The sequence below is a fragment of the Oncorhynchus tshawytscha genome, linkage group LG01 (assembly GCF_018296145.1).
Source record: "Oncorhynchus tshawytscha isolate Ot180627B linkage group LG01, Otsh_v2.0, whole genome shotgun sequence".
NCBI classification, from domain to species: domain Eukaryota; kingdom Metazoa; phylum Chordata; class Actinopteri; order Salmoniformes; family Salmonidae; genus Oncorhynchus; species Oncorhynchus tshawytscha.
Window position 1 is genome coordinate 95,586,236 of NC_056429.1, and position 24,163 is coordinate 95,610,398.

Consider the following 24,163-nt stretch of genomic DNA (forward strand, 5'->3'; position numbering starts at 1 on the left):
ATTAGTAGCAGTGGTAGGTGGTAGGAGGCTTGGTTTACAGTATTAGTAGAGGTGGTATGAGGCTTGGTTTACAGTATTAGTAGAGGTGGTAGGAGGCTTGGTTTACCATATTAGTAGCAGTGGTAGGTGGTAGGAGGCTTGGTTTACAGTATTAGTAGCAGTGGTAGGTGATAGGAGGCTTGGTTTACAGTATTAGTAGAGGTGGTATGAGGTTGGTTTACAGTATTAGTAGAGGTGGTAGGAGGCTTGGTTTACCATATTAGTAGCAGTGGTAGGTGGTAGGAGGCTTGGTTTACAGTATAAGTAGAGGTGGTATGAGGCTTGGTTTACAGTATTAGTAGCAGTGGTAGGTGATAGGAGGCTTGGTTTACAGTATTAGTAGAGGTGGTATGAGGTTGGTTTACAGTATTAGTAGCGGTGGTAGGTGGTAGGTGGCTTGGTTTACAGTATTAGTAGAGGTGGTATGAGGTTGGTTTACAGTATTAGTAGCAGTGGTAGCAGTGATAGGAGGCTTGGTTTACAGTATTAGTAGCAGTGGTAGGTGATAGGAGGCTTGGTTTACAGTATTAGTAGCAGTGGTAGGTGGTAGGAGGCTTGGTTTACAGTATTAGTAGAGGTGGTATGAGGCTTGGTTTACAGTATTAGTAGAGATGTTATGAGGCTTGGTTTACAGTATTAGTAGAGGTGGTATGAGGTTGGTTTACAGTATTAGTAGAGATGTTATGAGGCTTGGTTTACAGTATTAGTAGAGGTGGTAGGTGGTAGGAGGCTTGGTTTACAGTATTAGTAGAGGTGGTATGAGGTTGGTTTACAGTATTAGTAGCGGTGGTAGGTGGTAGGAGGCTTGGTTTACAGTATTAGTAGCGGTGGTAGGTGGTAGGAGGCTTGGTTTACAGTATTAGTAGAGGTGGTAGGAGGCTTGGTTTACCATATTAGTAGCAGTGGTAGGTGGTAGGAGGCTTGGTTTACAGTATAAGTAGAGGTGGTATGAGGCTTGGTTTACAGTATTAGTAGAGGTGGTATGAGGCTTGGTTTACAGTATTAGTAGAGGTGGTAGGAGGCTTGGTTTACCATATTAGTAGCAGTGGTAGGTGGTAGGAGGCTTGGTTTACAGTATTAGTAGAGGTGGTATGAGGCTTGGTTTACAGTATTAGTAGCAGTGGTGGTATGAGGCTTGGTTTACAGTATTAGTAGAGGTGGTAGGAGGCTTGGTTTACAGTATTAGTAGCAGTGGTAGGTGGTAGGAGGCTTGGTTTACAGTATTAGTAGCAGTGGTAGGTGGTAGGAGGCTTGGTTTACAGTATTAGTAGAGGTGGTATGAGGTTGGTTTACAGTATTAGTAGAGGTGGTATGAGGCTTGGTTTACAGTATTAGTAGCAGTGGTAGGTGGTAGGAGGCTTGGTTTACAGTATTAGTAGCAGTGGTAGGTGGTAGGAGGCTTGGTAGAGGTGGTATGAGGCTTGGTTTACCATATTAGTAGCAGTGGTAGGTGGTAGGAGGCTTGGTTTACAGTAGTAGAGGTAGTTAGTATTAGTAGGTAGGTGGTAGGAGGCTTGGTTTACAGTATTAGTAGCAGTGGTAGGTGGTAGGAGGCTTGGTTTACAGTATTAGTAGCAGTGGTAGGTGGTAGGAGGCTTGGTTTACAGTATTAGTAGAGATGGTAGGTGGTATGAGGTTGGTTTACAGTATTAGTAGAGGTGGTATGAGGTTGGTTTACAGTATTAGTAGAGATGTTATGAGGCTTGGTTTACAGTATTAGTAGAGGTGGTATGAGGTTGGTTTACAGTATTAGTAGCGGTGGTAGGTGGTAGGAGGCTTGGTTTACAGTATTAGTAGCAGTGGTAGGTGATAGGAGGCTTGGTTTACAGTATTAGTAGAGGTGGTATGAGGTTGGTTTACAGTATTAGTAGCGGTGGTAGGTAGTAGGAGGCTTGGTTTACAGTATTAGTAGCAGTGGTAGGTGGTAGGAGGCTTGGTTTACAGTATTAGTAGAGGTGGTATGAGGTTGGTTTACAGTATTAGTAGAGGTGGTATGAGGTTGGTTTACAGTATTAGTAACAGTGGTAGGTGGTATGAGGCTTGGTTTACAGTATTAGTAGAGGTGGTATTATGCTTGGTTTACAGTATTAGTAGAGGTGGTATGAGGCTTGGTTTACAGTATTAGTAGAGGTGGTAGGAGGCTTGGTTTACAGTATTAGTAGAGGTGGTAGGAGGCTTGGTTTACAGTATTAGTAGGAGTGGTCGGTGGTAGGAGGCTTGGTTTACAGTATTAGTAGAGGGGGTATGAGGCTTGGTTTACAGTATTAGTAGAGGTGGTATGAGGCTTGGTTTACACTATTCGTAGAGGTAGGATGAGGCTTGGTTTACAGTATTAGTAGAGGTGGTTTGAGGCTTGGTTTACAGTTTTAGTAGAGGTGGTGTGAGGCTGTGTTTACAGTAATAGTAGACGTAGTAGGTGGTAGGAGGCTTGGTTTACAGTATTAGTAGAGTACTGTATGAGGTGGTATGAGGCTTGGTTTACAGTATTAGTAGAGGTGGTATGAGGCTTGGTTTACAGTATTAATAGAGTTGGTATGAGGCTTGGTTTACAGTATTAATAGAGTTGGTATGAGGCTTGGTTTACAGTTTTAGTAGAGGTGGTAGGAGGCTTGGTTTACAGTATTAGTAGAGGTGGTATGAGGCTTGGTTTACAGTATTAGTAGAGGTAGTATGAGGCTTGGTTTACAGTATTAATAGAGTTGGTATGAGGCTTGGTTTACAGTTTTAGTAGAGGTGGTAGGAGGCTTCGTTTACAGTATTAGTAGACTGGGTAGTTGCTATGAGAGCTATAAAGTGTGTGGAAGTTTACAAAGTAATGTGTATGTGTACCTGATGGTGTGTATGTTAGCACTCAGTTTCCACTCTAACCACAAATATCTGATGTTTTAATGATGCTTTGTTAGGTCATTAACACTGGCACCATGTCTGTTGTGGTATACATACATTGTTTCTCCTTTAGAACTGTGAATCCTGTTGGGAAGTTGAATCATTTCGCTACATAGCTCTGCTTTCCAATAGACCTGGGTTCAAATAATATTTGAAATGATTTAAAATACTATCAGGGCTTGATTGAGCTTACCTGGCACAGTGGAACCAATAGAGTCGTCCCAAAAGTACATACCCTGCCCTTCTGGCACTCCAGACAGGCAAAAACAAACACTCAAAAGTATTTGAATGATCTCAAATAATATTTGAACCCAGATCTGCTCTGCCCTAATGTTGCATAACATACCTAGTAAATCACTACCTTGTCACTGGCATTTAAAAACTGGGCCTGCTCTGATCTGAGGCTAACATCCGAGGCTAACATCCGAGGCTAACATCCGAGGCTAACATCCGAGGCTAACATCCGAGGCTAACATCCTACGAATTGATTTGAGGGAAGGGGAAAGGGAATTGTCTCATAGCTGGCATTGAGCACCTCTGTATCCCAGAGCTGATTAAAGGAATAAATGTGTTCTTATTGGTCATCACGCAACACTGTTGTAACCTTATGGTATGAGCTCATGGACTGGCATCCACTCTCTTCCTATAGATGAACAGCTGTAGCCATAACAGTGTTCTCTTGCTGTAGCTACACAATACAGTGTAGCAGAATCCACAGGGCACAGGGGTCTGGGCAGAGCAGGGAGCATATAGGTTCAGAAGTACAGCCCTCACATATGGCATAACATGAAAAGACATGACATAACATCACATAACATGGCATAACATCACATAGTGTGACATAACATAACATGACATCTGAGAACACACTTTACGATGAGATTGATACGCTGATTTACTGCACTTTTACCCTGTTCTTCCTTGGGAAATGAAAATATGCTAAATTAGACAAAACTAGATGGTTTATTTAAGCAATAAGGTCAGAGGGGGTGTGGTATATGGCCAATATACCCCGGCTGAGGGGTCTTCTTAGACTGTTCTCTTTCTCTCTATCGCATCTCTATCTCTCTAGGTTTGCGAGCCAGAGAACCCCTGCAAAGACAAGACCCACAACTGTCATCGTTCAGCTGAGTGTATCTACCTTAGCCACTTCAGTGACCCCATGTATAAGTGTGATTGTAGGATAGGCTATGCCGGGGATGGCTTCATCTGTGGAGAGGACTCTGACCTAGACGGATGGCCCAATCAGAACCTGGTGTGTGACGCCAATGCCACCTATCACTGCAGGAAGGTAACAGACCCTAACATTATGTTTCCTGGGCCACATTAAGCCTAGTCCATAGTCCTTGATTAAACCTAGACCTTCCTGGAATAAAAATTTATTTCAATTGAGATTTTCAATTGAGCATGCACTTTAGTCTAGGACTAGGCTTAATCTAGGTCCAGGAAACTTTTATCCTCAATACCAGACCTGCAGATTTTCCATATTTTTCCAATCTTACTGTATGTCACTCATTGATAGTTCTTCCTGTGGCTATTTCTAAAACTGTTTCCATTTCTTTATCAATCTTTAACAGGATAACTGCCCCAACCTGCCTAACTCTGGACAAGAGGACTTTGACAAAGACGGCCAGGGAGATGCTTGCGACAAGGATGATGACAATGATGCAATCGTGGATGAGAGAGTAGGAGACCTTTTTTAACGGCCCTGTGAAGTCCAAAACATTATTGCCCTTTGTTTTAATATATATATTTCCACACTATGAGGTTGGAATAAAAGTGTGAAATTCTGAAAATGATGATAATGCCCTTTTAGTGTAAGAGCTGTTTGAAAAGACCTCCTGAAATCTCAACTTGTTTTGCATGGGTGGAGTTTTGACCTGCCTGGCGATATAAGCTAATAGACCAATAACAAAGATAGTTTCAAACCTAGCTACTTATGCCTCCCATTAGGCTTCTCCAATTAGGCCTCTCACTCAGACCACTCCTAGCAAAATTATTGCTTGAGAAATTGCTCTTTGCTAAGAAGCTATTTTTGTTCATTTTCAACCATTTTAATTGAAAACAATAACAGTTAGGTACTTGATTGTTACCCAGAAATGGTTTAATATTGAGATAAAAATGCCTGTGTTGGACCTTTAAGGCAAATGTATTAAATGGGTGAAAAGATATTCAGTAACTCTTGGTAGGACAATAGAAGTTTGCTTCAAGGGTCAATGTTTTATTGTTAAAACCAACACATTTCGGCAAATGCCTTCATCGGGGTATTTAGATGAATTAAATAGGAAATCAAATGCCTTCATCGGGGTATTTAGATGAATTAAATAGGAAATCAAATGCCTTCATCGGGGTATTTAGATGAATTAAATAGGAAATCAAATGCCTTCCTCGGGGTATTTAGATGAATTAAATAGGAAATCAAATGCCTTCATCAGGGTATTTAGATGAATTAAATAGGAAATCAAATGCCTTCATCGGGGTATTTAGATGAATTAAATAGGAAATCAAATGCCTTCATCGGGGTATTTAGATGAATTAAATAGGAAATCAAATGCCTTCATCGGGGTATTTAGATGAATTAAATAGGAAATCAAATGCCTTCATCGGGGTATTTAGATGAATTAAATAGGAAATCAAATGCCTTCATCGGGGTATTTAGATGAATTAAATAGGAAATCAAATGCCTTCATCGGGGTATTTAGATGAATTAAATAGGAAATCAAATGCCTTCATCGGGGTATTTAGATGGATTAAATAGGAAATCAAATGCCTTCATCGGGGTATTTAGATGAATTAAATAGGAAATCAAATGTCTTCATCTGGGTATTTAGATGAATTAAATAGGAAATCAAATGCCTTCATCGGGGTATTTAGATGAATTAAATAGGAAATCAAATGCCTTCATCGGGGTATTTAGATAAATTAAATAGGAAATCAAATGCCTTCATCGGGGTATTTAGATAAATTAAATAGGAAATCAAATGCCTTCATCGGGGTATTTAGATGAATTAAATAGGAAATCAAATGCCTTCATCGGGGTATTTAGATGAATTAAATAGGAAATCAAAAATCGGGGTATTTAGATGAATTAAATAGGAAATCAAATGCCTTCATCGGGGTATTTAGATGAATTAAATAGGAAATCAAATGCCTTCATCGGGGTATTTAGATGAATTAAATAGGAAATCAAATGCCTTCATCGGGGTATTTAGATGAATTAAATAGGAAATCAAATGCCTTCATCGGGGTATTTAGATGAATTAAATAGGAAATCAAATGCCTTCATCGGGGTATTTAGATGAATTAAATAGGAAATCAAATGCCTTCATCGGGGTATTTAGATGAATTAAATAGGAAATCAAATGTCTTCATCGGGGTATTTAGATGAATTAAATAGGAAATCAAATGCCTTCATCTGGGTATTTAGATGAATTAAATAGGAAATCAAATGCCTTCATCGGGGTATTTAGATGAATTAAATAGGAAATCAAATGCCTTCATCGGGGTATTTAGGTGAATTAAATAGGAAATCAAATGCCTTCATCGGGGTATTTAGATGAATTAAATAGGAAATCAAATGTCTTCATCGGGGTATTTAGATGAATTAAATAGGAAATCAAATGCCTTCATCGGGGTATTTAGATGAATTAAATAGGAAATCAAATGCCTTCATCGGGGTATTTAGATGAATTAAATAGGAAATCAAATGCCTTCATCGGGGTATTTAGATGAATTAAATAGGAAATCAAATGCCTTCATCGGGGTATTTAGATGAATTAAATAGGAAATCAAATGCCTTCATCGGGGTATTTAGATGAATTAAATAGGAAATCAAATGCCTTCATCGGGGTATTTAGATGAATTAAATAGGAAATCAAATGCCCTCTTCAAGCAACGGACGCTTTAATAATTCTCATTTGGATTCTCTCTCTCTCTCTCCTCAGGACAACTGTCCTCTCCTGTATAACCCCAGACAGTTTGACTTGATTCTCTCTCTCTCTCCTCAGGACAGCTGTCCTCTCCTGTATAACCCCAGACAGTTTGACTTGATTCTCTCTCTCTCTCCTCAGGACAACTGTCCTCTCCTGTATAACCCCAGACAGTTTGACTTTGATAAAGATGATGTGGGGGACCGTTGTGATAACTGCCCCTACGAACACAACCCTGCCCAGATTGACACTGACCACAACGGCGAAGGAGATGCCTGTGCTGTCGACATTGATGGAGATGGTACCAGTTATTTCTGACCAAATTACTAAAGAATATGCTTCACTGTTATATTATAGTTAGGGGATAGGCTCCTTCAACTCTTAACTTTTATATGCCTCTAATGTATTATTTAAAGGGATCATTTATCTCCTTCCCCAGAGTCAGATGAACTCGCCGACAACATTTTTATGTCTTTGCATGCGGTTTGAAGGAAGTTGCTAACTCACGCTAGCTCAATTGCTAGCTAGTGTTAACGCACTGGCTGGACGTCTATGGGTATCTGCTAACATTCTAGTCATTGTGCTAACGCTAATTAGCATTGGCTTGTGAAACTTCCTCTTACTTCCTTCAAACTGGAAACAAAGACATATAAATGCTATCCACAAGTTCATCAGACTCTGGGAGGTAGATAATGTGCCTCATTGCCAAAATCCCCAAGTATCCCTTTAACAGTACTTAAAAAATTGGTAATGGGTACTAAGAAGATATTTATTGGATTATTGCGGGATAGTAAATCATGCAAAGGAATGACTAGCTGGCAGATTTGCGATTCATTTTTTCACCCTCAACAATCAACTGATTGATTAGTATTAGCTCGGGGCGGCAGGGTAGCCTAGTGGTTAGAGCGTTGAACTAGTAACCAGAAGGTTGCAAGTTCAAATCCCTGAGCTGACAAGGTACAAATCTGTTGTTCTGCCCCTGAACAGGCAGTTAACCCACTGTTTCTAGGCCATCATTGAAAATAATAATTTGTTCTTAACTGATTTGCCAGGTTAAATAAAGGTTAAAATATACATATATATGCCACATTCAAGCAAATATCTAAGATTATGACCCAAGATAAGTCCTGCACACACAATATTACAATTTTCCTTTTCATTGTCCATTTCCCCTTTCCTTTAGAAATCCCAAATGAGCAAGACAACTGTCCGTACGTGTACAACAATGACCAAAAGGACACTGACATGGATCGAGTGGGTGACCAGTGTGACAACTGTCCTCTATTACACAACCCTGACCAGGTAGGAAAAAGAAACAGTCACTATTACACTACTTGTGTAATTACAAAAGCTACCCCATTGCTATTAGGGTTGCTAAATTCCAGAAACATTATACAAATTCCCAGAAATCCCAGTTGTAGTTGGAGGATTCACTCCCTCCTTATTCCTCATTCCAGGAATCTTCCAACTGGGAATTCTGGAAAACATTTAGAAAAGTTCTGGAAAATCAAGCTGGTATCTGCAACCCTCCCCTCTCCTCTCTAACAGGCTGACACAGACAATGACCTGTAACCCTCCTCTCTCCTCTCTAACAGGCTGACACAGAATATGACTTGTAACTCTCCTCTCTAACAGGCTGACACAGACAATAACCTGTAACTCTCCTCTCTAACAGGCTGACACAGAATATGACCTGTAACTCTCCTCTCTAACAGGCTGACACAGACAATAACCTGTAACTCTCCTCTCTAACAGGCTGACACAGATAATGACCTGTAACCCTCCCCTCTCCTCTCTAACAGGCTGACACAGACAATGACCTGTAACCCTCCTCTCTCCTCTCTAACAGGCTGACACAGAATATGACTTGTAACTCTCCTCTCTAACAGGCTGACACAGACAATAACCTGTAACTCTCCTCTCTAACAGGCTGACACAGAATATGACCTGTAACTCTCCTCTCTAACAGGCTGACACAGACAATAACCTGTAACTCTCCTCTCTAACAGGCTGACACAGATAATGACCTGTAACCCTCCCCTCTCCTCTCTAACAGGCTGACACAGAATATGACCTGTATCCCTCCTCTCTCCTCTCTAACAGGCTGAGACAGACAATGACCTGTAACTCTCCTCTCTAACAGGCTGACACAGAATATGACCTGTAACTCTCCTCTCTAACAGGCTGACACAGAACATGACCTGTAACCCTCCTGTCTCCTCTCTAACAGGCTGACACAGACAATGACCTGTAACTCTCCTCTCTCCTCTCTAACAAGCTGACACAGACAATGACCTGTAACTCTCCTCTCTCCTCTCTAACAGGCTGACACAGAATATGACCTGTAACTCTCCTCTCTCCTCTCTAAAAGGCTGACACAGACAATAACCTGTAACTCTCCTCTCTAACAGGCTGACACAGAACTATGACCTGTAACCCTCCTCTCTCCTCTCTTACAGGCTGACACAGAATATGACCTGTAACTCTCCTCTCTAACAGGCTGACACAGAATATGACCTGTAACTCTCCTCTCTAACAGGCTGACACAGACAATGACCTGTAACTCTCCTCTCTAACAGGCTGACACAGAACTATGACCTGTAACCCTCCTCTCCTCTCTTACAGGCTGACACAGAATATGACCTGTAACTCTCCTCTCTAACAGGCTGACACAGAATATGACCTGTAACTCTCCTCTCTAACAGGCTGACACAGACAATGACCTGTAACTCTCCTCTCTAACAGGCTGACACAGAACTATGACCTGTAACCCTCCTCTCTCCTCTCTTACAGACTGACACAGAATATGACCTGTAACTCTCCTCTCTAACAGGCTGACACAGAATATGACTTGTAACTCTCCTCTCTAACAGGCTGACACAGACAATAACCTGTAACTCTCCTCTCTAACAGGCTGACACAGAACTATGACCTGTAACCCTCCTCTCTCCTCTCTTACAGGCTGACACAGAATATGACCTGTAACTCTCCTCTCTAACAGGCTGACACAGAATATGACCTGTAACTCTCCTCTCTAACAGGCTGACACAGACAATGACCTGTAACTCTCCTCTCTAACAGGCTGACACAGAACTATGACCTGTAACCCTCCTCTCTCCTCTCTTACAGGCTGACACAGAATATGACCTGTAACTCTCCTCTCTAACAGGCTGACACAGACAATAACCTGTAACTCTCCTCTCTAACAGGCTGACACAGAATATGACCTGTACCTCTCCACTCTCCTCTCTAACAGGCTGACACAGACACTGACCTGTAACTCTCCTCTCTAACAGGCTGACACAGATAATGACCTGTAACCCTCCCCTCTCCTCTCTAACAGGCTGACACAGAATATGACCTGTATCCCTCCTCTCTCCTCTCTAACAGGCTGAGACAGACAATGACCTGTAACTCTCCTCTCTAACAGGCTGACACAGAATATGACCTGTAACTCTCCTCTCTAACAGGCTGACACAGAACATGACCTGTAACCCTCCTGTCTCCTCTCTAACAGGCTGACACAGACAATGACCTGTAACTCTCCTCTCTCCTCTCTAACAAGCTGACACAGACAATGACCTGTAACTCTCCTCTCTCCTCTCTAACAGGCTGACACAGAATATGACCTGTAACTCTCCTCTCTCCTCTCTAAAAGGCTGACATAGAATATGACCTGTAACTCTCCTCTCTAACAGGCTGACACAGAACATGACCTGTAACCCTCCTCTCTCCTCTCTTACAGGCTGACACAGAATATGACCTGTAACTCTCCTCTCTAACAGGCTGACACAGAATATGACCTGTAACTCTCCTCTCTAACAGGCTGACACAGACAATGACCTGTAACTCTCCTCTCTAACAGGCTGACACAGACAATGACCTGTAACTCTCCTCTCTCCTCTCTAACAGGCTGACACAGAATATGACCTGTAACTCTCCTCTCTCCTCTCTAAAAGGCTGACATAGAATATGACCTGTAACTCTCCTCTCTAACAGGCTGACACAGACAATGACCTGTAACTCTCCTCTCTAACAGGCTGACACAGAACTATGACCTGTAACCCTCCTCTCTCCTCTCTTACAGACTGACACAGAATATGACCTGTAACTCTCCTCTCTAACAGGCTGACACAGAATATGACTTGTAACTCTCCTCTCTAACAGGCTGACACAGACAATAACCTGTAACTCTCCTCTCTAACAGGCTGACACAGAACTATGACCTGTAACCCTCCTCTCTCCTCTCTTACAGGCTGACACAGAATATGACCTGTAACTCTCCTCTCTAACAGGCTGACACAGAATATGACCTGTAACTCTCCTCTCTAACAGGCTGACACAGACAATGACCTGTAACTCTCCTCTCTAACAGGCTGACACAGAACTATGACCTGTAACCCTCCTCTCTCCTCTCTTACAGGCTGACACAGAATATGACCTGTAACTCTCCTCTCTAACAGGCTGACACAGACACTGACCTGTAACTCTCCTCTCTAACAGGCTGACACAGAATATGACCTGTAACTCTCCTCTCTAACAGGCTGACACAGAATATGACCTGTACCTCTCCTCTCTCCTCTCTAACAGGCTGACACAGACACTGACCTGTAACTCTCCTCTCTAACAGGCTGACACAGAATATGACCTGTAACTCTCCTCTCTAACAGGCTGACACAGAATATGACCTGTAACTCTCTAACAGGCTGACACAGACAATAACCTGAAACTCTCCTCTCTAACAGGCTGACACAGACAATAACCTGTAGCTCTCCTCTCTAACAGGCTGACACAGATAATGACCTGTAACTCTCCTCTCTCCTCTCTAACAGGCTGACACAGGATATGACCTGTAACTCTCCTCTCTAACAGGCTGACACAGGATATGACCTGTAACTCTCCTCTCTAACAGGCTGACACAGACAATGACCTTGTAGGAGACCAGTGTGACAACAACCAGGACATTGATGAAGACGGTCACCAGAACAACCTGGACAACTGTCCTTATGTGGCCAACTCAAACCAGGCAGACCACGATAAGGACGGGAAAGGGGACGCCTGTGACTTCGACGATGACAATGACGGTATCCCTGACGATAGAGACAACTGTAGATTGACGCCCAACAAAGATCAACTGGACTCTGATGGTAAGGAGGAAAACATGTGTGCATGGACGTATGCATACCCACGCACACACACGCACACACACGCACACACACATACACACATACACACACACACACACACACAATGTGCATCAGCATGTTGAATACCCTCACACCTGTGAACAGTGCTGTGACTGTAGCTGTCTGAATTAGTAGCCATTAGGTAGACTCTGTGAGAGCCCTATATAGTATACTGTAGATACTATCTGTAATCACACAGACTGCTGCTTGTGGTACAGGAATCTCCCTTTGAGGCTTCCCTGTACCTGTCCACCATAAAACACAAAGCAGAACCTATTCCCCTCCCTTTTACATTCATGCACTTGGGAACCCTAACCCTGCACCTGGGTACCCTAACCCTGCACCTGGGTACCCTAACCCTGCACCTGGCTACCCTAACCCTGCACCGCGGAACCCTAACCCTGCACCTGGGTACCCTAATCCTGCACCTGGGAACCCTAACCCTGCATCGAGGAACCCTAACCATGCACCTGGGAACCCTAAACCTGCACCAGAGAACGGAGAACCCTGTAGCTGGGAACCCTGCACCGGGGAACCCAAACCCTACACCTGGAAACCCTAATCCTACACCTGGGAACTGGGAACCCTGTACCTGCGAACCCTAACCCTGCACTGGGGAACCTTAAACCTAAAACTGGGAACTGGGAACCCTGCACCTGGGAACCCTAACCCTGCACCTGGGATCCCTAACCCTGCACCTGGGATCCCTAACCCTGCATCTGGGAGCCCTGCACTTGGGAACCCTAACCTTGTACCGGGGAACCCTAACCCTGTACCTGTGAACTGTAACCCTGTACCTGGGAACTGGGAACCCTGAACCTGGGAACCCTAACCCTACACCTGGGAACCCTAACCCTGCACCTGGGAACTGGGAACCCTGTACCTGTGAACCCTGCACTGGAGAACCCAAACCCTGCATCTGGGAACCCTAAACCTGCACTGGGGAACTCTAAACCTGCAACTGGGAACTGGGAATCCTGCACCTGGGATCCCTAACCCTGTACCTGGGAACCCTAACCCTGCACCAAGGAACCCTAACCCTGCACCGGGGAACCCTAAACCTGCACCAGGGAACTGAGAACCCTGTACCTGGGAACCCTAAACCTGCACCTGCTCATGGGAACCCTGCACTTGGGAACCCTAACCTTTTCCCGGGGAACCCTAACCCTGCACCTGTGCACCATAAACACACATGAGAGTCCTTTTAATCCCCTCCTTTTTCACTCATCGTTTTACAGTTCAATATGCCTTGTTCTATTTCCCCTCTCTATTTCCCCTAGAAGTAGTATATGCACATCCAGTAACTGTTGTTGAATGCTCCCACAGTTTTATTGTGCAAGTATGGTGGGTGGGTCAGACAGGAAAGAGTTAACAAAAATGAGTATTTCTGGGTCAGGGTTGATGAAGTCATTAGCGTATGACTTCATCGTGCGGAGCAGGAACCCATGATGGTATCATAAGCCAGCTAGCCACCCTGCGGCCAGGACAGTTTTATTTCCAGAAGGGGCATCTGGGCTCGCTTGCTCTCGATTAATCCACAGTGCCCAATTTCAGTTTCATCATGCAGGGTTACCTGGAAATTGTTTAGTTGGCTTTAAATTGAAATAGTCTGTGTGGAGAGGGGGGATAGGGAGGGAGAGAGATATGGGAAAGATGGAGGGAGAAAGAGAGTGTACCAGATCCCTTCATCCTCTTCACATCTCATCAAAAAGTGTTTATTTGATAGAATCAAGTCAGCCCCCTGTGCAATACAAAAGAGTAGAGGAGAAAGTGGAGAAAGGGAAGCTACTTCACCGTAGCACAGGCTTTAATCTCACTGGCCACTTCCCTTCACTCTGTATCATGCCCTGCGTCTATTTCTAATAGACGATGTCCTCTAAGACAGTTACAAGTATCGATGGTAGTTTTCATGGCATGCAGAGATGGCTGAGACTCCTTATTGGACTTGGCAGACATACAGTATTAAAAGCTAAAAGTTCTTGGGAAAGAATTGTGATTATTTTCTGTTCTGCTTTTTTGATGAAAACTTAGCAGACTAAGTGAAACGTCTGCCTTCCCTGGGGTGGAATTTTAGTCGCCAGAAATGATGGACATTTGAAGTAAAGTTACAGGTTAGCATGGATCGTTTTCACTCATCGTGCACCCCAGGAGGAGTAACTGCTGCTTCTGCAAAAACGAATGGGGATCCTAACAATATATCAATAAAAGCTTCCATTGAAAGGGAATAGGAGAGCAACAACCAAAGATGGAAAATTGTATTATGAATTCATTGTGCTCTGTTATTCATTTAAAAAGCAGACCTCGTTACGACCACAGTCAAAGTTGTCACACTAGGACTTTGTATTTTAACCCAGCGTCTTCTGCTCTTCTATCAACAGGCGACGGTAGAGGAGACGCCTGCAAAGACGACTTTGACAACGACAACATCCCGGACATCCTTGACGTGTGTCCTGAGAACAACGCCGTCACCGTCACAAACTTCCGGAAGTTTCAGATGGTGCACCTGGACCCCAAGGGAACCACGCAGATCGACCCCAACTGGGTGGTTAGGCATCAGGGCAAGGAGCTGGTGCAGACCGTCAACTCTGACCCAGGCATCGCTGTTGGTGAGTAGGACATTAACCTCAATATGTAGTCCCTATACTGACGTAAAATATAGAATTATTAGAGATACACTTGAGATATTTAATTCACTACAGTTTAGAGATGTGCAGACTGTCAATTCTGACCTTGCATCACAGTGGGCGAGTAGAGCAGGACAACCTTACCTCAGATACTTTTGTATATATAGTGTACATGAAAGTATGTGAACACCCCTTCAAATTAGTGGATTCTGCTATTTCAGCCATATCTGTTGCTGACAGATGTATAAAATCAAGCACACAGCCGTGCAATCTCCATAGACAAACATTGGCATTAGAATAGCCTTACTGAAGAGCTCAGTTACTTTCAATGTGGCACCGTTATAGGATGCCACCTTTCTAACAAGTCAGTTAGTCAAAGTTCTGCCCTGCCGCCCCTGCTAGAGCTGTGCACTTAGAGCCGTCAACTGTAAGTGCTGTTATTGTGAAGTGGAAACGTCTAGGAGCAACAACAGCTCAGCCGCGAAGTGGTTGGTCACATAAGCTCACAGAACGAGAACGCAGAGTGCTGAAGCGCGAAGCAAGTGAAAACCGTCTGCCCTTGGTTTTACAGTTCCAGTTCAATATGCCAGTTCAATATGCCACTACCAAGTTCCAAACTGCCTATGGAAGCAACATCAGCACAATAACTGTTTGCCTGCACTTAACCCTGACCTCAACCCCATCCAATACCTTTGGGATGAATTAGAACGCCGACTGAGATTCAGGCCTAATCACCAAACATCAGGGCAAGTCCCTGCGGCAATGTTCTAACATCTAGCAGAAAGCCTTCCCAGAAGAGTGGAGGCTATTATAGCAGCAAAGGTGGGACCAACGTCATATTAATGCCTATGATTTTGGAATGAGATGTTCGACGAGCATGTGTCCACATTCTTTTGGCCATGTAGTGTACAGTATATGCATTTTAATTCTGAATCCCTGATGAATTTTTAATAACCAACCATCCTTAGTATTCACATGTTCTGTCCCACCATCCATCTTTAGTATTCACATGTTCTGTCCCACCATCCATCCTTAGTATTCACATGTTCTGTCCCATCATCCATCCTTAGTATTCACATGTTATGTCCCACCATCCATCCTTAGTATTCACATGTTCTGTCCCACCATCCATCCTTAGTATTCACATGTTATGTCCCACCATACATCCTTAGTATTCACATGTTCTGTCCCACCATCCATCCTTAATATTCACATGTTCTGTCCCACCATCCATCTTTAGTATTCACATGTTCTGTCCCACCATCCATCCTTAGTATTCACATGTTCTGTCCCACCATCCATCCTTAGTATTCACATGTTCTGTCCCACCATCCATCCTTAGTATTCACATGTTCTGTCCCACCATCCATCCTTAGTATTCACATGTTCTGTCCCACCATCCATCCTTAGTATTCACATGTTCTGTCCCATCATCCATCCTTAGTATTCACATGTTATGTCCCACCATCCATCCTTAGTATTCACATGTTCTGTCCCACCATCCATTCTTAGTATTCACATGTTATGTCCCACCATCCATCCTTAGTATTCACATGTTCTGTCCCACCATCCATCCTTAATATTCACATGTTCTGTCCCACCATCCATCTTTAGTATTCACATGTTCTGTCCCACCATCCATCCTTAGTATTCACATGTTCTGTCCCACCATCCATCCTTAGTATTCACATGTTCTGTCCCACCATCCATCCTTAGTATTCACATGTTCTGTCCCACCATCCATCTTTAGTATTCACATGTTCTGTCCCACCATCCATCCTTAGTATTCACATGTTCTGTCCCACCATCCATCCTTAGTATTCACATGTTCTGTCCCACCATCCATCCTTAGTATTCACATGTTCTGTCCCACCATCCATCCTTAGTATTCACATGTTCTGTCCCACCATCCATCCTTAGTATTCACATGTTCTGTCCCACCATCCATCCTTAGTATTCACATGTTATGTCCCACCATCCATCCTTAGTATTCACATGTTCTGTCCCACCATCCATCCTTAATATTCACATGTTCTGTCCCACCATCCATCTTTAGTATTCACATGTTCTGTCCCACCATCCATCCTTAGTATTCACATGTTCTGTCCCACCATCCATCCTTAGTATTCACATGTTCTGTCCCACCATCCATCCTTAGTATTCACATGTTCTGTCCCACCATCCATCCTTAGTATTCACATGTTCTGTCCCACCATCCATCCTTAATATTCACATGTTCTGTCCCACCATCCATCTTTAGTATTCACATGTTCTGTCCCACCATCCATCCTTAGTATTCACATGTTCTGTCCCACCATCCATCCTTAGTATTCACATGTTCTGTCCCACCATCCATCCTTAGTATTCACATGTTCTGTCCCACCATCCATCTTTAGTATTCACATGTTCTGTCCCACCATCCATCCTTAGTATTCACATGTTCTGTCCCACCATCCATCCTTAGTATTCGCATGTTCTGTCCCACCATCCATCCTTAGTATTCACATGTTCTGTCCCACCATCCATCCTTAGTATTCACATGTTCTGTCCCACCATCCATCCTTAGTATTCACATGTTCTGTCCCACCATCCATCCTTAGTATTCACATGTTCTGTCCCACCATCCATCCTTAATATTCACATGTTCTGTCCCACCATCCATCTTTAGTATTCACATGTTCTGTCCCACCATCCATCCTTAGTATTCACATGTTCTGTCCCACCATCCATCCTTAGTATTCACATGTTCTGTCCCACCATCCATCCTTAGTATTCACATGTTCTGTCCCACCATCCATCCTTAGTATTCACATGTTCTGTCCCACCATCCATCCTTAGTATTCACATGTTCTGTCCCACCATCCATCCTTAGTATTCACATGTTCTGTCCCACCATTCCAGGCTTTGATGAGTTCAACGCGGTGGACTTTAGTGGTACGTTCTACGTGAATACGGACCGGGATGACGACTACGCTGGTTTTGTGTTCGGCTACCAGTCGAGCGGCCGCTTCTACGTGGTGATGTGGAAGCAGGTCACTCAGACCTACTGGGAAGACAAACCCTCCAAGGCCTTCGGTATCTCTGGTGTCTCCCTGAAGGTGGTCAATTCAACCACAGGCACAGGGGAGAACCTGAGAAACGCCCTGTGGCACACAGGAAACACTAAAGATCAGGTATGCTAAGATCCAAGATTCCATCCAAAGTGGCCACTCACCCTGACACAGCTAAGTCATCCAAATTGGCCACTCACCCTGACACAGCTACAGTAAGTCATATAAGCCAACATATCATACTGTGTCTCTGGTGTAGTCATACCCTCTATTGAGCAATCTTTCAGTCAATCAATCAAATATATAAATAGCTCTTTAGATCATAGCTTTTTAGCTCTTTAGTAAATAATTTTACTCCTTCTCTGTTGTCTACAGGTGCGCACTCTTTGGCACGATCCCAAAAACATTGGCTGGAAGGATTACACAGCCTATAGGTGGCACCTCATCCACAGACCCAAGACTGGTTTCATCAGGTGAGCAAGTCTAGCCTAATACCTAGAATTTAGCTCAGTGGGCTAAAACAGTCTGGTGGTATGTAGGAGACCTTGGATCGAATCCAGTTGATCACACCCATCACTCTTTCCTCAGTTACAGTCTGAAAATGATTTGTATAATAGAAGCACAAATGATATACAATAGGCTAAGCTATTATCCAGGGTGTTTTGTCCATAGTGTGTTTTATCTAAGTGTCTGGTGGCATGTAGGAGACCTGGTATCGAATCCAGTTGATCACACCAAGCAATCATTCATGTATTGTCTTGTTGCGTTTTGCAGGGTTGTGGTTTATGAAGGGAAACAGATCTTGGCAGACTCAGGACCAGTGTACGACAAGACGTTTGCTGGAGGACGGTTAGGCCTGTTTGTGTTCTCCCAGGAACTGGTCTTCTTCTCCGATCTCAAATACGAGTGCAGAGGTGAGTTCTATAGCTAGTAGCACCATTCTAGCTTGGTCCCAGATGTGTTTGTGCTGTGTTGAATGGTTGGTTGGTGAGAGATCTCTCCTTTATGGAGACAAAATGCAGCTGACGGGTGGGAAAGTGTTGTTAAAACCTTCTAAATCTTTTCCAATACTCAGATGAGCTGGAGTTTCCAACTGTGTTGTCCATCAGGTAACAATCATAAAGAGGTCTCTGTTTTGTGTCGGCTGTAAAAAAAAATATTTTAAAAAATCAAAAAATCACGCTTTGTTAAAAAGAAAACAGCAGTCATGCTTTTGCTTCTGCTTGTCACCTTGCCTGGTTCCAATGACTCAGTGTGTGTGTGTGTGTGTGTGTGTGTGTGTGTGTGTGTGTGTGTGTGTGTGTGTGTGTGTGTGTGTGTGTGTGTGTGTGTGTGCCACACTGCGGGAGGTCTGGTGTGTGGTCTTAAATGTTTCAGGTGCTACTTTGATCACAAATATGAGAATACTGCTTGATCACTGTCACAGTGAAATAGTTGTTGTCTTGCTTCATGGAATGATACACCCAATGCTCCACCTTTTGCTGTATTCAGTGTTGTACCTTCCCAGAACCATACTGCCAAACTGTATAGGTATACAGCTGTATACTGTATATAGACTTAATCTACATACTGTATGACTCTGGATATGCTGTTATTCCTTAGCTTTGTGTTTATAAATAATCATACTTTTTCTTCCTTTTTTATCCAGATAACTGAACAGCGTTGGATGTGAAAACTGTAAATGGCTAAAGACACTAAACCTCATAACCTGATCACCAGCCTATTGCTGAGTCGCTTGTTGTTTCAACCAAAGAAATGGAGCTTCAACTTCGCCCCTCCAAAGTCTTTTTGCCTCTAACTTTCCATTGAAGGGGCCATGGCCCTTTGCAGTTTTTCTGAGTGCCTTATGTGAAAAGACATTTCCTTGAGAAGTGAAAACAGATGACAAGTGGACAAATGAAAAAGGCCTTGGCGATGGGAAAAAACTGATAACTGATGTTGACAACATATTATAGGGATTCTTTGAACAACCACTTTTGTGCTTTTCTAACTTTCTACAGCTTTACATTAACAAAAGTAAATATAAAATGATTGTTACTCGATACATATTGATATTCTTGCTGGAATAGAGAGCAACTTGGTACAGTAAAGGTGTCTAGGTCGCCCAGCAACTAAAGGTCTCTGTATTGAGCTCAGCAGTTTCAGCCATATAGTGAAAAATACGATCAAATGTAATATTAACTGCCAAACTCTTATTTGATACCAAAGCACACTGATGTATGTTGCTGACTTAATGAAACAAAGTTATATTTTGTATTGTTTCTTATGCCATCCTGAACTGGTCATCATCCATTTAAAATGTTTGTCAAACTCTAAGAAGGTTGACCTTGAGACCATTTTATAGCATTTTAAAGTACTTTGGGATGTTTATACTAAGTTTGTACTATAATTTCTTCTGTAAATTATTATTGTGAGTTTATGTCTTGTTTGTTTTGTTTGTTAGAGATGGTAAATCATTTATTTATTTGTTTACACTGACGAAATTTCACAATTGAAGTACAACAGAAAAATCGTTGGATATCAACATCAAAATGTCTCAAACATCAAGATAGAATAGACTATCACAAACTTTGTGCACTATGCAGTGTTCTGTCATGTATTACTTGATTCATATGTTCACTAATTCCCCAAGAGAGGCCCTATCGTCACTCAAAACAGTGGTTTCAAGTGGAGCAGTTGTAGTAGTTTGGGTTTGTTGTAGCGTTCTGTTCCAATACCCCTCCAGCATCCCACTTCGATAGAATCAAGCAATATATTGTGCATTCTAGTAGTATGCTAGTATGGACATTGGAACATAGACTTAAGTGTTGATATAAGAGTGCTACATTGATGTAAGGGCAAATGTCATGTTTGGGGTTAGTTGTAGTAGTAGTAGTATGTGTGAGAGAACAACAATGATGATTATTATCATCACAGCATCCTTGACCACGACAGCTGGCGGTCTGAGGTTTGAGTGTGTTTGCCTGGTGTGACAGGGGGACATTTCAGATGGGACACAATGAAAACACTTGACTTTATGTCAATGTAAATGTGTTGTTCACGTGTTAACGTAGAAACAGGTGGTCATGAGAAGAGAACTTTCTGTTTTGAATGAGTGAAACATTTAACCAGATGAATCTATTCAAACATTTAACCATTATAGAATCTATTCAAAAATCAAGTAAAAATGTTTCTTGTAACTTTTGGTTGAATATTATGTATCAAGGATATTTGCAATGTATACCTTTTAAGTTGTCATCAGTCTGCATAGCATGAATTGTTGTCAAATGTAGTTTTCTTTGTTAATAACTAGCTTTGTTATATTTTGTGAGGGATATTGCAATGCACAAATGTTTAAAAAAACGTTTTTTTTAAAGGTATTTGTTTGTTGTTAAATGTACCATTATTAGTTGTGATAGTTGTGGAGGAGTCGTCATGTATGTGTTCCACTTAAAAGAGATGATCTCATTTCCTAAATAAATTGTTTGTACACCATGTCTTCTTCATTGTGATACTGGAAATGATGGATTGTTATAAATATGTCATAAAATGATATTGATTTATATTTACCATTAAACTGATTGATTGATTAATTAATACATCAGATCCTTTAAACATTGTCAAGTGAAGATAAAATGTATAGTCCCTCTATTTGAATCTATCATATGCAAAGAGAAATATTGTAAGGGGTGCCTATCTGGTGGCAGGGAAGTCAGACGCAGGAGAGCAGAACTTGATAATAGCCGGAGCAGTTTAATAGTAAAACCAACGGCATAAGAAATACAAAGTATGGGCACAATAACCCGACGAGCACCAGTCAAACAAAATGTGCAAAAGCACTTACAATAAACAATACCACACAAAGACATGGGGGAACAGAGGGTTAAATACACAACACATAATGAGGGAAATGAGTACGCCGGGGCCCCCTCGGTGTCCAGAGAAGGTGGAGGAACCTCCCGCACCTCAGACTCCTGGAGTGGACCAGCCACCACCGGCCTGAGGAGAGACACATGGAACGAGGGGTTAATACAGTAATCGGGGGGAAGCTGTAACCTATAACTAACCCTGTCCACTCTCCTCAGGACTTTAAATGGCCCCACAAACCGCGGACCCAGCTTCCGACAAGGCAGGCGGAGGGGCAGATTTTGGGTCGAGAGCCAGACCCGGTCCCCCGGTGCGAACACTGCTGTGGCGGTCTGCGTCAACTTTCTGGCGCAGCACGGCTCAGCACGGCGCGCTGAAGGTGAACATGGGCGGCATCCCATGTTTCCTCCACGCGCCAGAACCAGTCGTCCACTGCAGGAGCTTTAGTCTGTCTCTGATGCCAAGGAGCCAGAACCGGCTGATAACCCAATACACACTGGAAGGGGGAGAGTTTAGTGGAGGTGTGGCGGAGCTAGTTCTGGGCCAACTCTGCCCAGGGCACAAACGCTGCCCCCTCCCCTGGCCGGTCCTGGCAATAGGACCTTAGAAACTTACCCACATCCTGGTTAACAGCCCGTTACTCTCGGGGTAAAAACCTGAGGTAAGTCTGACCGAGACCCCCAGATGTTCCATGAACGCCTTCCAGACCCTCGAAGTGAACTGGGGACCCGGATCATACACTATATCCTCAGGCACCCCGTAGTGCCGGAAGACGTGTGTAAACAAGGCCTCCGCAGTCTGTAGGGCTGTAGGGAGACCAGGCAGAGGAAGGAGATGGCAGGACTTAGACAACTTAGACAACAACCAGGATCGCAGTGTTTCCCTGTGATGGGGGAAGATCAGTCAGGAAATCGATCGTCAGGTGCGACCATGGCCGTTGTGGAACGGGTAAGGGGTGTAGCTTACCTCTGGGCAGGTGCCGAGGAGCCTGCACACCGAGCAGGAGGAAACATAAACCCTCACATCCTTAGCCAAAGTGAGCCACCAGTACTTCCCAGTCAGACAGGACACTGTCCGACCAATGCCTGGATGACCAGAGGAGGGTGACGTGTCTCCTGACCCCAGCCTCCAGTATTTATGTTGCAGTAGTTTGTGTCGGGTGGCAAGGGTCAGTTTGTTATATCTGTTGTTATAAGTGTGCTCTCTCTAATTATCTCTTTCTCTCTTTCTTTCTCTCTCTCGGAGGACCTGAGCCCTAGGACCATGCCTCAGGACTACCTGGCAGGATGACTCCTTGCTGTCCCCAGTCGACCTGGCCGTGCTGCTGCTCCGGTTTCAACTGTTCTGCCTGCTGCTATGGAACCCTGACCTGTTCACCGGATGTGCTACCTTTCCCAGACCTGCTGTTTTCAACTCTCTAGAGACAGCAGGAGCGGTAGAAATACTCTGAATGATCGGCTATGAAAAGCCAACTGACATTTACTCCTGAGGTGCTGACTTGTTGCACCCTCCACAACTACTGTGATTATTATTATTTGACCCTGCTGGTCATTTATGAACATTTGAACATCTTGGCCATGTTCTTTTTTGTGTGTGTGTTTTTTTGTGGAGTTTTTACCCCTTTGTCTCCCCAATTTCGTGGTATCCAATTGTTTTTAGTAGCTACTATCTTGTCTCATCGCTACAACTCCCTTACGGGCTCGGGAGAGACGAAGGTTTAAAGTCATGCGTCCTCCCATACACAATCCAACCAAGCCGCACTGCTTCTTAACACAGCGTGCATCCAACCCTGAAGCCAGCCGCACCAACGTGTCGGAGGAAACACCGTGCACCTGGCAGTCTTGGTTAGCAGGTCCCTGAAAATCTCATCTACAAATGCTTGGAAGACTGATGGAGCCTTCATCAACCCGTACGGCATGACGAGGTACTCATAATGCCCTGAGGTGGTACTGAACGCTGTCTTCCACTCATCTCCCTCCCGGATACGCACCAGGTTGTAAGCACTCCTGAGATCAAATTTGGTGAAGAAGCGCGCCCGTTCATTGACCCAATCGCCATGGCGATTAGAGGTAGCGGGTAACTGTACTTCACCGTTATTTGATTAAGGCCTCGATAGTAAATACACGGGCGCAAACCTCCCTCCTTCTTCACAAAAAAGAAACTGGAGGAGGTGGGTGAAGTGGAGGACCGAATGCACCCCCGAATGCACCCCTTGTACCACCTGTCCATAAGTGATTCAGAGACATATTTTTCCATAGCCACTGTCTCCGCCTGTGACAGGGGATACACATGACTCCTGTGGCGTCTACCAGGAGATCTATCGCACAATCCCCCGGTCGATCGGGTGGTAATTGAGTCGCCTTCTTTTTGGAGAAGGCGAGAGCCAAATCGGCATACTCGGGGGGAATGCGCACGGTGGAGACCTGGTCTGGACTTTCCACCGTAGTAGCACCTATGGAAACCCCTAAACATCTACCCGAGCACTCTCGCGACCACCCAGTGAGAGCCCTCCGTTGCCATGAAATAATGGGGTTATGACAAGTGAACCAGGGTAGACCTAGCACCACTGGAAACGTAGGAGAGTCACTGAGAAAGAGACTGAT

At 43.6% G+C, this 24,163-nt stretch overlaps 1 protein-coding gene across 6 annotated transcripts in view; it reads left to right on the forward strand.

Annotated features, from left to right (window-relative positions):
• The window catches only part of LOC112236423 (thrombospondin-2), a 55,084-nt gene extending 33,896 nt beyond the window's left edge, over window positions 1-21,188 (forward strand). For 4 of the 6 annotated variants that reach the window (XM_042327504.1, XM_042327500.1, XM_042327498.1 and 1 more), the window contains 11 exons: window positions 3,998-4,216; window positions 4,503-4,610; window positions 6,996-7,155; window positions 8,038-8,156; window positions 11,767-12,001; window positions 14,419-14,646; window positions 17,566-17,837; window positions 18,090-18,187; window positions 18,489-18,628; window positions 18,790-18,823; window positions 19,363-21,188. In XM_042327504.1, the coding sequence (XP_042183438.1) occupies window positions 3,998-4,216; window positions 4,503-4,610; window positions 6,996-7,155; window positions 8,038-8,156; window positions 11,767-12,001; window positions 14,419-14,646; window positions 17,566-17,837; window positions 18,090-18,187; window positions 18,489-18,628; window positions 18,790-18,823; window positions 19,363-19,366 (1,617 nt within the window). In that variant the 3' untranslated portion in view covers window positions 19,367-21,188. Of the gene's footprint in view, window positions 1-3,997; window positions 4,217-4,502; window positions 4,611-6,995; window positions 7,156-8,037; window positions 8,157-11,766; window positions 12,002-14,418; window positions 14,647-17,565; window positions 17,838-18,089; window positions 18,188-18,488; window positions 18,629-18,789; window positions 18,841-19,362 lie in introns of all 6 variants that reach the window. The other 2 variants (XM_042327508.1, XM_042327513.1) reach the window with 2 other exon arrangements.
• The last annotated feature ends 2,975 nt before the right edge of the window (window positions 21,189-24,163 follow it).